Source organism: Fusarium keratoplasticum, chromosome 10 (assembly GCF_025433545.1).
Source record: "Fusarium keratoplasticum isolate Fu6.1 chromosome 10, whole genome shotgun sequence".
Taxonomy (NCBI): domain Eukaryota; kingdom Fungi; phylum Ascomycota; class Sordariomycetes; order Hypocreales; family Nectriaceae; genus Fusarium; species Fusarium keratoplasticum.
The window spans coordinates 1,723,592-1,737,566 of NC_070538.1; the positions used below are offsets into that span (position 1 = coordinate 1,723,592).

Here is a 13,975-nt window from a genome sequence, read left to right on the forward strand (position 1 = left end):
AGCCGAAATGCGCTGGACAGACCCAATCCTTCTCTTGGGAGCCCATGCTGTAATCCTCTACTACCTGTGGATGAATCTCAACCAACAGATGATCCTCCACCTGCGGACGGCCCTATCCGACAGCAAGCCGACTGGCCCACTCCTTCGCGTATATCATCAGCGCCCATAATGCTCTCCCGTCCTCGGCGATGTTGCTCCCGCCTATCGAGTCCACATCGGCGAGTCCAGCGGCGTACAGGACGACACGGCCAACAACCCAGCGCGAAGCCGCGCCTGCGATGGCCAGAAGACATGCCGTAGTGTAGCCACAGTCGAGGAGGATGCGCAGTGCCTCGACGTTGTTGGCCACGACGGCCCAGCCAAGTGACCTGGCGGCGGCAGGGACGTCGTATTCCCAGATGACCATGAGAATGGGGAACAGCTTGGAGTAGGAGGAGACAAGCAGGGCTGTCGAGACCGAGTTTGGCCGTGAGTACCGAGGGAGGATGCCGAGGGCGTTGAGAGGTGAAAAGGTGGATGAGGTGAGGAAGCGGATGCTCACATGGAACGCCGCCGTGGAGAGGGCGCAGAAGACGACTATAGGGATTGTGTCTCAGCACAAAGAAGATGGATAATAGGGGAGACTGCTCACGGAAGAAGAGATACTGAAAGACAATTGACTGTTGCGCGAGCTTTCCGAGGTTGCTCTCGCCTGGCGCGGCATCAGGCACCGTCTGCTTCTCGATGCGAGCCCAGGTCAAGTAGACGTCGAATAGAAGTAAAAGGATCCCCAGACGAACTATGGAAGGCTATGAGTTGACAGTTAGTAAAGTTCATAAATTCAGGGCTAAAGACATGCATCCAAACGATCATCATCGCTCGTCAAAGTATTATACAATAGGTGACGGTAAACCTGACATGAGTGTGTCAATGTTTGATAACAAGTAAGGGGGACAAAGGGAAACTCACCTGGGGCTTTATGAGCACCAGATCGATAAAGAGCACGACAAAGTCATGCTCTACATACTTGTCGCAGAACTGGCCGCAGTTGCGACACACAGTGAGGCGGATGTTGTGCCCGCTAGCCTTGTCCCCTGCTCCAGAGTATTGCGTCCAGAGCGTCTTGACGGGGTGTCGGCACTCGATGCAGATGGGCATCTCGGCTGCGGCTCGCCAGCAGCTGCAGCTGAGCTGAGCTACTCCAACGATGATAGATGCTGTGTTTATTAGGCGCTGTCTGTGGCGGGCATGATATGGCTGATGAGTAAATCCAATATCAAGCTACGTATGGGGTTTTTGTTGGTGTTGAAGCGGCCACGCAGAATAATTGGGCGAGAGGATGACGTGGGGGGGGGATGGATCAATCTCCATGCGCATGCACTAAGGCAAGGGACCACATACCACATGCAACCCAGCAAGCACCTCCAGATGCACCTGCTTGCATTCGAATCGCGAATTGACATGCTCATCTTATTGGACACCGAGATAATAGGCATGTAGTTTGCCAATGTTGTAAAATCTGCTACCTGTTTCTTGCTAGGTTGTCAAGTTGCTATAAGTTATGCAGTATCAAATATCCTGAAGAATCGCGAATGCCCTCCCAACGCCTCGCAGCTTAAAGGTAGTTTAACATGGATGCAGACGCCCTCCTGTACAGACAGCCCAGTCAAGCCTCCCAAAGGTGATTAACTTGCCAGCAACTAAACGCCGTCAATCTTGATCCGACCCAAGCACTTCTACTTTGAACAACATGACTCCGTGTGTGAGACACCAGTATCGAACCGGCTGGGTACAGTTGGCCTTGTTTAATCATCTTTGCCACCCTTGGCTCCTGATGCCACGATCCGTCCTCGGAGAGCTCCATCACCCTCACTTCGGCTGGTGGTCCCGATTGATAGTGCTTCCATCAGGCTGGTCGGTCCTCCCATCATCTGCCTGCCATCATCGCTGCCCGTGTCCGTCAGCTCGATGAGATCGCCGTCTCGTTCAGGCCTGCCACGGATCCTTTCCAATTGCGTGCTCGGCTTTCGAGAGAGGGCGCCCCTGAGCCAAGTCTCAACAGCTGCCGCAGCTTTATCTAACCCAATTCCCTGCTGTGTCGTTGAGTTGGTATCATGTCCTTCCTTGGTGTGGTTTTCGACAATAGTCGCTGATTCTCCTGATTTAAATCCAAAATGCGCTGTCTCCGAGCCCATGACGGACATGGAAGGGAGACTATCCAGATTAAGCCCCGGAAGATGTTTCTTGGTCCACGTAGTAAGATAGTCCTTATCTGGTCCTGGTGCTCGCGAATTGAGGCCCATGGAGCCTACTCCTCCAGGTCGCCGCATCCACGACGGCAAAGACTCGCCTCCCTCGCTGATTGCCCGCCCAGGACTTGAAGTTATTGTTCCCGAGAACTGGGGTCTGTGACCGAGGGAGCTCTGACGACGAGACGCAGTACCCGCGGAACCAGGGGGGTTGCTATATAAATCGAGACTTTGCCGTGGCGTCGAGAATGTTGAGATAGTTCGAATGCTCTTCTTCCGTCGAGGAGGAAAGTAACCCATTGCGTTTCGCGCAACCCGCGCAATCTCAACCGGATGCTGGAACGAGTCAATTTTGACCCAGCGAACATGTGTCCATCGCTTTTCCTCTTCGTCGGTCACTCTAGACTCCGAAGACGTCCCGTTCGCAGGTCGACTAAAGAAATCGTCATGTGTTGCCCCTGTTGCCGTACTTTCTTCAGCCGCAGGAGTTGGAGCAAGCAAGTCAACGCCCTGCGAGTTTTGCCATGAAGGTGGATCGCAAGGCCGCCCCCTGACGTCACAAGCATCAACCGGGATCATTAACCATCGGCGCATCTGTACGCTGTCTCGAGTCCAGAGACCATTGGCCTTCCTGAAGGCGTCCTCCCGGCACTGATATCTCAAGATGAGCCCGGCATAAGTGTCACTGGGCTCAACCTTGTGGATGTAGACCAAGTATTCCTGAGGTTGAGCTTGTTCGGCGGCGGACTCGTCCGAATTGCGGCGCTTGTGTTTCCCACTGGTGTCGAGTCCCCCGTTGACGCCGTCGTGACTCTCCAGCACCATGGCTCTTTTCGCAGCCTTGAACGCGGCCTCACGCTCCTCCCGCGAACCAGCACCCACGTCACCCAGGCCTGGCTCCTTGGGAGGCGCGGGACCCCATGCAGCGGCATTTCTCGAGTTGCTGGTGCTAGAAAAGTCCATGCCCCAGTTCCCAGGTCGAGTGCCCGCTCGATTATGGGACTGGGACCTCCTTGCCGGGCCCTCGTCGCCCGATATGAGGGAGGAGGCGAACCCCTGAACAGATGCCCAGCTCTGGGTCAGAGAGTCATTGAAGAAGTTTGTCAGGTTGGCAGCACTGCTGGTGCGATGGGGGCTGGCGCCGCCTCGTTCTGAAGGTAGAGGGCTCGCGGATCTGCTGTTGGCGGGGCTGAAGGCGGACAAGAGGCCGTAACTCCGCGCAGGGGAGGGCGAGGCTGCCGTGTCGTGGACGTTGTTGGGATTGCGGCCGCGGCGGGAGCGGCTCGCTCCTCGATCGTGGAGGTTGGTGGACGTGGCGGTGTCGTCGTCGCCGTCTGCCGTGCTGATAAGACGGCGGTTTCGTGGCCGGACGGAGGCGGAATCTGAAGACCGTGAAGCGGGCGCCAGGGCCGACGAAGACCTGTGCGGCGAGGGCCTCGCAGAGCGTCTCGGTTCGGTCATGATAGCCACCAACTCGGCGACGACGGAAGCTCGCGGGTCGTGTACTCGCGGCTTTGCATCAGTGCGTGGCACTCAAGGCGTCTCTCCTGTCGTCGTAGTTGCAGTCATTCAGTCTGGGGCAATGTATCAAGAAACGGCAAAGGACGTAGGAGGCGAGATGACGAGGCAGACGGAGACGGAAATGGATGGACGGCGGGACAGACGGTGGCCAGGGGGGTGCCGTTTGCTGGCGGAGACTTGAGAACGGAGGATGAGTAAGGTGCCAGAGCCAATGCTGCTGGTGGTTCAGCGCAACATCTGCTCCTGTGGCCCCCAAGAATGGATGAATGAAGGATTGAAACTGCTGCGTCGTGGCCGTTGTTCGCTGTGGCCTCAAAGATTTGTCGCGGACACTTCGGTCGAGGTTGTATTCGAGTGGTTGTGGTCGGTCGGGACAAGGTTGCTTCCTTGTGCTTGGAACGGGGCCTCCGCCAGCCAAACTCCGGGAATAGCTAAGGCCAGCCTAGCAGTCGCACTGGACAGTAGCACCAAGCGATGGGAGCGACCGAAAATGATGCAAGCGGCCGCGCTGTCTTTAGACTCGACCAGCACCTTTTCAACTGTAAATGAGCCAATCCATTCCAGTCCGGCCCGCGCAGTGTCTTGACCTTTGCCCTGGAAAGGCTAAATTGCTGTCATTCGGAGCAGCATGCGCAGGTCAATAACGGTTGCTACTTATGGAGACAATGGATACAAAGTTATGCATAACGATCGAGGGACTTCCAAAGTGACGAGGGTGACGAGTTAGGTGGGTGAACAGGGCCGCGTGGAGGCGGAACTTGGTCCACTGTCGACCCAAACTTTGACTGTAGCGGATTGGCTGCATCATTGTCTCTGGCTTCAAGATAACGTGTACCCCCACTAACCCGGCCGCTTGTAGCCCCTGAGAACTGTCCCTAAGTCCCCTGAAAATCTGAAAATCTTCCAGAAGGCGCCTTGACCTCCTCCGATATGACCAGGTGGCCGGCCAAGCCAGTCACCGCAAAGCTGCCGTCATCCATCATGGCCCAGCATGGAAGTCAACTGCTGCATGCATGTTTGATATATATAGTATGGAGGCCATAGTATCCAACTAGGTAGATTGGTTAATGTTTCACCGACCTTCCTTGAGACTCTGTTTGGTCTCATGCAGCCCCTTTGCCCGCCCAGGCCAGCTCAGACACTCTCCCAGCCATTTTCGATATTAGTAGCACCTGTTTCCAGAAACAGCCCCCAAGGTGCCGTACTCTTGGTACTCGAAAATCTGAACATCCATCAAAGCTCTATGAGGGGCACCTTTGATGTGATAGACGAGCCAGCGTTGTCCCCGGCCAGGTGTTGGGTCTCCAGCATCCCATCATTAGATACCATCTGGGCTTGAACCGATCCAACATATCAAGGGGCTCCCCTAAGACATGTCAACTGCTGAGCACCGGCACGCTCCATCTCGGTGGAAATGCCCTCGCGATACTAGCTGACCCAGACAACGCTATAGACCTGCCCCTGTGTATCTCCTCAGCCCAGTGGTATATCAAGATTGAGATGATTTGGATCAGTGCCATTGATGCCGAAGAATTGGAACCTATTGAAAAGGGTTAGCCTGAGAACAGTTTAATCAAACGCCGCAAATGAGTGCTTACCAGTCTTCCACATTAAGTGTAGTCGGGACCGCTTGGCCTTGGCCCGAGGTGCTGCTCCAGCTATCAGGACTCTGCCCTTCCGGCAAATTCGGATCAAGATTTGGTTGCCACATGTTGTTATGCCCTTGGAAGCCTTGTGGCAGAATTCCATTTCCTCGCTGCTGAAATTGCCCGGCCTGCTGGTTAGCCATCCCGCCTTGCCCGTTGCCTGGTACTGGCCCCATCGCGTTGTGATCGAGGGAAGTGTGCGTCTGGATTGGCGATAGGTTTGGGAATGCTGGCATAGCAGCACTGTCTGGAAACAGCTGATCTGGCTGGAAGTTCTCCCACAGGGACTGAGATAGGTTCGGCGAGTTTCTGGTCACAAGGTACAGATCTGGAGGCGTTGGCGGCACCGAGAATGAGGGGTTAAAAGGTGTCGCTGGTCGGGTTTGTGGTCTCGAGTTCGTCCCTCCCATAAATGTGTCTGCCGCACTCTGTCGTGCACCTGGTGAGGTTACAGGCGGTGGTTGCATCGAATTTGTTTCTGCCTTGACGGCACTCGGCGTCTGTGGGCGTGACCTCTCATATGACTCCTGAGGCTGAGGAGTATTGGTGCCAAAGTCGATGGCCATCTCGTCGTATTTGCGCTTGGGCGCTTCTGCCTGTCGACTATGCTGTTCCAATTGTGTTGTGAGAGTCTGACGCATCTTTCGATGTCGCTTGCCCTCGGCCTTTTGTAATCGCTCTTCCAGCACCTTGTTTCCAATGATGGACTCAAAGAGGGCATAGACCATCTTGCCCACCAGCCAGACTCGCGATATCTCCTTCATAGCCGACATGCAGCTGCGCAACCGGTCCTGTGTCACCTGCTGAATCGAAGGCACAGGTGACCTCATTTGGTAAACATGCATGATTAGAGCGGAGAATAGACTGTAAACAACAAAAGCTGGACAGTATCGTAGCTGGTCGTGAGCGGCGAGGTTTTCGACGATCGATGTGATCATGGCCGCCGCCTGGAAAGCGATGTTTCGCGATGGGTATGGCGAGGGATCGGGGAACCGTGCAGAGCCACCTGGCGGCATATGGGCTCGATGTAGAAGACATAACGTCGTGTAATAGTTCGAGTGAAGGAGAGCGGACCAAAAGTGATGGCGTGGCACCTCCCAGTAGACGATCTTGGGGCAGTTCTGAAGCCAATCGGCCAGTGCCATGTCGCTGTGAGTGAGATCGATGGCATTTCGTTGCCGGCCCTTGGAGGCTACCGAGTATTGTTGTGACAACACCAAGCCCATGATCTCGCAGAGCTTAACATACTCGAGGAAGAACTGAACGTGGATTGGGTCGGGCGGATACTCGCTCACGCGGTCCTGTTCGTCCTCGATGAAATCATCCTCCGTCAACATTTCCACGTCCGCATCGTCGAGGTTGATATGAACAGGCCGGCCCAATGCCACGGCCACCGATCGGTCACGAGTAAAGAGCGTCCACCAAATGCGCTTCCACAGCCTCTTGTCTGAGCGACTTAGCTGTGACTGTTCGACAGATCGATGCATGCCCGAGCCCTGAGCAACAATGGTCGCCACACGGCTCCAGTAAAAGACGTTCTTGGTGACATCCTCAGGTCCTTCCCAATACCAGCCCATGAGGAGTAGCGACTGGACAATCGTTACACGGTCATCTTCGTAGTTTGCATCGTACAGGGCCTTGGCGCGCTTGTAGAAAGTTAGGGCTGCTGGTGTCGTAGAACCATTCGCGTCCATCAGCTGAGCGTTGTTGCAGGCCCGAGTTCCGGCAAGGAGGACGGACTGAAGAAGTAGCAGCGATGGAGGGTTTTTAGGATCTCGATACTGCCGCATGAAGCGGGTGCGGTTAATGACGGGCACAATGGGATGCACCCAGCTGAAGTAGGCGTCGATGAGTTCGTCGCAGAGTGCGCGTGGAGGAAGTAGGAATGCTCCTCTTTGATGTAAAATGTCGATTTCGACATTGTCGAGCTCAGTGAGACGGGCTCGGGAGCCGCGAACGTTCTCGGGCAGCGGGTAGTGAACAACATCGGCCGAGCCTTGACGATCGTGAACAAGAAGGGTGAGATTGGAAGATTCGCCGAGGTATGCGACTCGCCCAGCTTCGGTGATCGGGGCACGAGTGAACTTGGGCTTCATAACAAGATCGAGATATGTGCCACTATCAACCTCTTCCTTCCGAGCCTGAGCTTCTGTCAATGTGGTTGGTGGAGTGCCATTGTGCGAGTGGAAGACAGAGGGCGTCCGAGGGGCGAAGCTGGTCGCAGTCGGAGCGGCAGGACGAGGTGAAGGATCCTCAGTGCCATCGCCTCGGTCACTGTTGAATGATCATGTGGTTAGCAGGGCACGATGAGGCTAGGTGATGATGCCTACCTATCTGAATCCTTGTTGGCTTGACTACCTGTACCTTGAGTCTTCTTGCGCTTAGGGTTTGGAATGCGACATTCAATCTGGAAGGCTACACAGTTGGTGCAGGGCACACCAAGGCTCGCCGCGTCGCATCGAACCTGGATGGGAGATGTGGGTTAGCATCACAGTTGATGGTTAAACCGAGGACGAATAAAGTGGCGCGGATTGATGAGCGCCGGTGCTCATAGGGAAAAGTTGATGTACCTTTCTTGCGTGGCATGTCTAAGAATGATAGCCGTTAGCATCATTTGATTCAATTCATTACAATTCCGAGGAAAAGAGAGCGTGAAAGGCTGTCGTTGTCATATGGCGGGAGTCGCGATGGACAGCCATGATGAGGTGGAGGTGCCTGCTGATGCCTCGGCTCATGTTGAGGGGAACGGGGGGGTTTCATGGGCCAAGGTTCGGCAGACGAGTCTGAAAGAAAAGGTGCATACCTCGCATGCGCGTGACGCTCGTTGTCTGTGTATTAAAAAGAGGGGATCAGCACTTTGAGACCTGAGCCAGAATCCGAACGACTCACCTCCGAAAGCTCATCGCTCCGGTCGAAGTTGACGTCGATGTGCTGGGAGCGGGCGGTGCGGGCGCGGCCGAGGGCGCTGGTGTCGACGACTGCTGGTTCGGTTGTTCTTGCTGCTGCGGTTGCGGTTGCGCCTGCGGCGGCGCGTCCCCTGACGACATTTCCACGTCCATCAAGTCGGCTCAGCCCACGGCGAGGATGCGAAGCAAAGTAGAGGGAGTCGAGGATCGTCGGATCGGAGAGAGGGGGAGGACTCGAAGGAGGTTGCGATCTGGGCTGCTGCGCGCGGCCACCTACGGACTGAGGCACCAGCCAGCCAGCACCGACACCGACACCACCACTGCACCAACCAAGAGGGCAGGTACGAAGTACCGGCCAGGTCACACTCTTGCCCTTTAACCTTGCGGCTTTGCCTTCCTTGGCAGGCGGGAAATACCCTGTGGGTACCTTGTCTCCCACCAGCTCGTGTTACTCAGCTTTGCCTCTGAGCCACCGCAGGCAAAAATGAACAATGAAGCCTCGCGAATCCACAAGACCAGGTCAGGTCGGACGAATGTAAGCAAGCCAGCTTGTCCGTCGGTTTTTTTCGTACGTGGGTAAGGCACTTTGCAGCTCGCGCTAGGTAGAGCAATCGATGGTCAGGTAAAAGGTGCGTATTAGCGGGGGTGGTTGAAGATCTGGAACTCGGCAACTCTGGAAGGGAAAAGCGATGGAATGCGGAAAGTCGGATTGGAACTGGAGAATTTTTGGCAATGATTAAGAGGAATAAGCTTTGAGAACAATAGACTGCGATGTTTCTCTCGTCAGGAAAGCAAAGAGATTCAAAGGGGGAGGGAGAGAATCGCGGGATCGTCGGGGAGCAGACTCCAGATTTTCAGTAATGATGGCGGCCCTGCAACGTCGGAGATGGTGGAGGACGCAGCTCCACTGTGGCTCCGTGCTCCGGGCCTGCCACCCCTTCCTTGTACTCTATACTCGGCCGTGTGCTGGGTTGATGATTGATGCCGTATCAGGCACAATCTCCGTGAGGCTGGGCACTTTGGCGAGAGGTGATCTTGGAACTTCTTCAGGTGTGGAATTAGACGCGTTTATTACAGGTCGTGTAAGTGGTCGACGCGGAAGGGTCTGGACATCAAAGCGCAGCTGAGAGGTTCCAGAGCATCAGACCAGACGAGGACCTGATGCCAAATCAGCTGAGGGAGGATTTTGATGCAGGCAGGGGATGCAACGTTCGACCAAGAAGGCCCACGGGCGGGAGGCCAGGCTCTATAAACCATCTAACGAGAGCGTGGCATTCGCAGGCTACTTGTCCATCATCGGTGATAGATCCGGGCGACTTGGCGACATCGACGTCATCTGAGACCACGACTTTTCTCGTCACGTCGACCAGCACACCTAAAAGCCACCCCGGCTCGGGTCGACGGGAGCTATGCCAGATCACTTTGACGCTTATCGTGGTTCTGAGGGGTTCTTGGTGAGCTGCGGCTTGCGCGCGTGATGTGCTCCCTAGACCGCGTGCCTGCGTTGACGATCTCGAGTAGAGCGACACGTTCGTCACACAAGAAAGCCAGAGGCATGTGCATAAAGTTGCAATATCGATCGACACACATCAGCAACGAACCAGACACGGAGTCCTGGCGCTTCATGACATGTGAATGGGACCCTGGCAGGCGATGGCGGCGGCGGTAGTCCCTAGTTTAGCTTAGTGGGCTTGGTTGTGAAGCAGGACTCACTCGAGCATGACATGTCTCGTGAAAAAGCTGGGGAAGCGGAAGAGCCGCCTGTCTGGGGCCGATGTACCGTGTACCTGTTCTCACTCTCCCCGTCCCGGCGGACTTTATGTCACTATAAAATCTCCGGCCTTCAACTAAGAGACGGGCCTTCTACTTACCCCTGGCCGCTCATCGTCATAAACTCCCAGGGCTGGCAGCTGTGGCTTTGGTGCACCATTGACCTGATGCCTCAACTGAGAAACCATGCAGCACATTGTCCATGCCATCAGGTGGATGGATCTTCGTGCAGCAAAGCCCTGTTCCGGCGTGTCTCACCGGAAGCTACCGTCGTGTCATTCAAATTTGAGGAGCACTTTCACATGTGAATCAGGCCGCCATCTCGCACTTCCTAACCGGGCAAGTGCCCCGCATCTTCGGCCCCAATCCCCGGACTCGCATCATCGTGTTCCTGGTACGTGATCAGAGCTGAGGCACATCAAGACAAATGGATGCCGCCAAGAAACGGTTGAATCCCCTTCATGCAACCTCTTCAGAGCAAAGTCACCAGGACTTACGGGCATCTTCCGTGCTGTCCCCAACCTCAGCCCTACAACGTTAAACGCTCCGCCCCGGTCACATGGTTCATATTGTATCCTGGTTGACCAAGTTGTTATTCAAGACATGCCTTCTTCCGGCTCTCAACGGCCAGAGTAACAAGACGCATTAATCTATCATTTCTAATATTGTAGTCGACCTACTCTGCCTTTACTGCCGACGACGCCTTACCATTCGTCTTTGGACTCGACACTGGCACTCCGTTTGTTGACACTTGCTCTCCATCTTCAATCTCAATTCCAGCGATGAAGACGGCACTGACTCCCTCGAGTGCCGCGACAAACACGCACAAGCCACTTGCAATGGCAAAGTGGCTAATGGTGGACCCAATTTCTAGCCACGAGCCCTCATCCTTGACAACCCAGAAGAAATAGAGCGTCAGAATATCGCTTGCTGCTAGAACCACCATGAAAAGTGCTGATGGCGCCACTCCCAGTCTCTTATTCAAGACCCCCAGGTTGGCTGAGATCAGCACAAAAGGAATCATCAGCTTGAGAATCAGCAAAGCACCCTGTGAGACAGGATCGAAGACTGGAAACAGCCGGTTCACGCTTTCCAAGCTGAACTGGGCCACGGACGCAACGTTGCCCGTGCTGAAAAAGGCTGACTGGAGCAACACCATGAAGAAGAGCGAGACTCGTGCGTCTGATAGAGTCAAAGGCCGGAAGGCCCCCAGCTCACGCTTCTGCTGTTCAGCAACGACACCTCGCTTGGCCTTGCCCTGTGTGAAAGCCTGGTAAGCGTATTCTAAACGAACCCAGGCCAGTAGAGTAATGCTGAAAGCCACGTAGAAAAGGCTTTCGTAGGAGATGGTCAGAATAACAAACGTCGGGGCGCAAGTCAAGAAGATGACAACAAGACGGTGCATATAGTGACTGTTGGGCTGCAATCGGTATGCCAAGGGCAGAAGAAAAGATGCAACTGGCACTCGTTAGTTTATAACTATTAACATGGCTCAGAAGAGTTCATCTCACATAGAATGATGAAACCCATGATTTGGTTCCCACGTGGAAGGCCTAGTCTAGCCTGTAGTGACATGGCACTCGACTGAGTAACTATCATCGAAAGAATGATGAGTCCGATCTGCGCACGTTAGCCATCCTTGCTTCTACCAACTGAGGAAACGTGTTTTACCTGTGCTCCAAGTACCGTCCTGCTACCGTGAAGACGCTTCGACTTGGTCTTGAAAGACGAAAAGTCTGACAAGATAAAGTCCTCGAGGACCAAGTATGCGAGACCAACAAGAGCTATGAGGCCACCACCAACCAAACTGTCACCGTCAGTGAAAACCCTGTTTTAGTGAGAGTGGTCGCAGCTTACATGAGAGGGATATTTTCAACCTTCATAGCTGGCAAGAGCGTAAAAGTGCTCATGGCCAGGCAAGACAGGAACCAGAGCAAGCTCAGGAATAGATGCGATCTCAAGAATGAGATACCGCATGTCAAAGGCCAGAAGGCACCCAGCACGAACAGCCCAGTCAAGATCTCGCGATGAATGTATCCCAGCGCCTGATACGAGTTAGAGAGAGACAAGATGGCGGGAAAAGGACCATACCAAAGACTGAATGATACCGATGTAAAGAACGATGTTGAAGATTAGCGCAGCCACCGCTCCTCCTGACTTGATGTGTCCGAACAGAGCCTGGCATCCCTGGGAGACACTGTTTCTGCGAGCGTACACTTCTTCCCAGAAAAGGACGGGGAAAAAAGTATACAAGTAATAAGTTGGAGGGGACTTTGAAACAATGAAAGATGCGTAGAGCCCCACGAGAACAGATGAAAAGAAGAAGAAGCCCAGAAGATTGCGTTGGGATGGGACACTGTGTTGAAGCACATACAGACTTAGGACAGTTGTAAGAGCGTAGGCGATCCAGCCGAGGTAGCCAATAGTGATAAGAGCACGCAAGAATAACCAATCATATGTTTGGAGGTAACGGAGACCTTGAAGTCCAATGGCGATTAAGGCGTCCGACTCTTCAATGGCCTCTTCGTACTGTCCAGCTTCGACTAGAGCGCGGATACGGCTGATGCGTTCCTCTGGGCTGAGGTTCTCCTCACTGAGAGGTCCATAAGGTCGGTAGCGGAGTTCTGTTGCTCTCTTCTTCTCTTCCTTTACTCGATACTGCTCAAGGATCACCTGGGCGTTGACGAGGGATGCCTCAGCCTTCTCCTTGGGGCTTGCTGAAAGGAACTCCAAAGGAAGTTCTCCAACACCGTTAGCTGGAAATTCGGCGCCAATTAGGTATGCCATGAGAGCGGCGACATCTGCTTGAGCAACATCATGCCTGCGTACATGATCCAGACCCCAGTCTGCCGAGTACTCGTCGTGTCCAGGGGCAACTGAGTTGGGGTACAATTCAGGAGGCGCAACGCCCGATCCCCAGGAGATGAGAGGAGTCCTGGTGTTGTCGGGGTGTCCGTCACCGTGGCTGCCCCAGTCAGTCATGCCATGGTCAGCCGTGAAGACGAAGGCAGTGCGATCGTCGGCATAGAAGTTCTGGATGAGCTCGGTAATCTCCTTGACGCCCTGATCCACCACCTTCAGGTTGTTGAGGTATTCCTTAGAGTAAGGTCGGAAACCGTGCCCGCTGGTGTCGAGTCCAAGCAGATGAAGGAAGAAAACCAACTTGTCTTCATGAAGCGCAGCATTGAGGGTTTCGTTCTTGGCGGCTTCGGCAAAGAAGTCCTTGACATGGTCAAACACCCAGTAATCGAGTTCCGTAGCATCCATGGAGAAGTCCTCAAACTCGGGTTCATACCAGGAGGCGTCGACTCTGCCTGGAACAGCACCATAATGGAACATGGGCAAGATATCGGGACTGCCCCAGCTCCAGGTATGGCGACTGCGGTTGAAGACACTGTCGAAGTTGACAGGGTTCATCTTCCACCCAGTTGCAACAGCCGAGACATCCTCGTATAATCCAGCGATCAGAGCGACATGGCCTGGGCGAGATTCGGTCGGGACACGAGTGTGGGAAACACCGAAGGTTCCATGCTCGAGGACTCGCGAACGCAGGAAGGGAGCGAGATGGCGGGGGGCAAGGTCTTCTTCGGACTCGGGGTATGGCTCGGGGTGCTGTTGGAAGGCTTTGTCGGCGCGTAGTCCGTCACCTTGCGAAGTAGTTGATTAGCGAAGGTTAACAACTCGAGTATGCGCCGTGGGTGCTTTACCAACGAAGAGAACGAGCCGGTCTGCAGGGGCTTTGGCAGCTTCAGGACGCTCGACCTTGAAGTGTCGCATGCCCGAAACGATTGGGCTGACAAAGTAGACATCGAAGATTGAGAAAATATAGACGATATGGAAAGCGACCGCAATGGCCATGAAGCCAAAGCGGTTAAAGCCAGCCATGGCGAGGGGCTTGAAAGCG

The 13,975-nt window shown here is 54.5% G+C and overlaps 4 protein-coding genes across 4 annotated transcripts; all 4 read right to left on the reverse strand.

Annotated features, from left to right (window-relative positions):
- Positions 1–112: 112 nt before the first annotated feature.
- NCS57_01242400 (Protein ARV) lies at positions 113–1,423 on the reverse strand (the record flags this gene model as incomplete). Its single annotated transcript, XM_053062097.1, has 4 exons — positions 113–576; positions 632–788; positions 949–1,196; positions 1,381–1,423. 4 exons carry the CDS (start codon positions 1,421–1,423, stop codon positions 113–115), a joined length of 912 nt encoding a protein of 303 aa, XP_052908625.1.
- Positions 1,424–1,784: 361 nt separating this feature from the next.
- Positions 1,785–3,689, reverse strand: NCS57_01242500 (uncharacterized protein; the record flags this gene model as incomplete). Its single annotated transcript, XM_053062098.1, has 1 exon — positions 1,785–3,689. One exon carries the CDS (start codon positions 3,687–3,689, stop codon positions 1,785–1,787), a length of 1,905 nt encoding a protein of 634 aa, XP_052908626.1.
- Positions 3,690–5,222: 1,533 nt separating this feature from the next.
- On the reverse strand, positions 5,223–8,454 carry NCS57_01242600 (Cutinase transcription factor 1 alpha; the record flags this gene model as incomplete). Its single annotated transcript, XM_053062099.1, has 6 exons — positions 5,223–5,289; positions 5,348–7,669; positions 7,726–7,859; positions 7,966–7,983; positions 8,199–8,223; positions 8,285–8,454. The coding sequence occupies 6 exons, from the start codon at positions 8,452–8,454 to the stop codon at positions 5,223–5,225; spliced, it is 2,736 nt and encodes a 911-aa protein (XP_052908627.1).
- Positions 8,455–10,747: 2,293 nt separating this feature from the next.
- Positions 10,748–13,965, reverse strand: NCS57_01242700 (GPI ethanolamine phosphate transferase 1; the record flags this gene model as incomplete). Its single annotated transcript, XM_053062100.1, has 6 exons — positions 13,779–13,965; positions 12,163–13,718; positions 11,929–12,116; positions 11,743–11,878; positions 11,583–11,691; positions 10,748–11,529 (listed from the first exon to the last, which is right to left on the reverse strand). Exons 1-6 carry the CDS (start codon positions 13,954–13,956, stop codon positions 10,748–10,750), a joined length of 2,949 nt encoding a protein of 982 aa, XP_052908628.1. The 5' UTR covers positions 13,957–13,965.
- Positions 13,966–13,975: the final 10 nt, after the last annotated feature.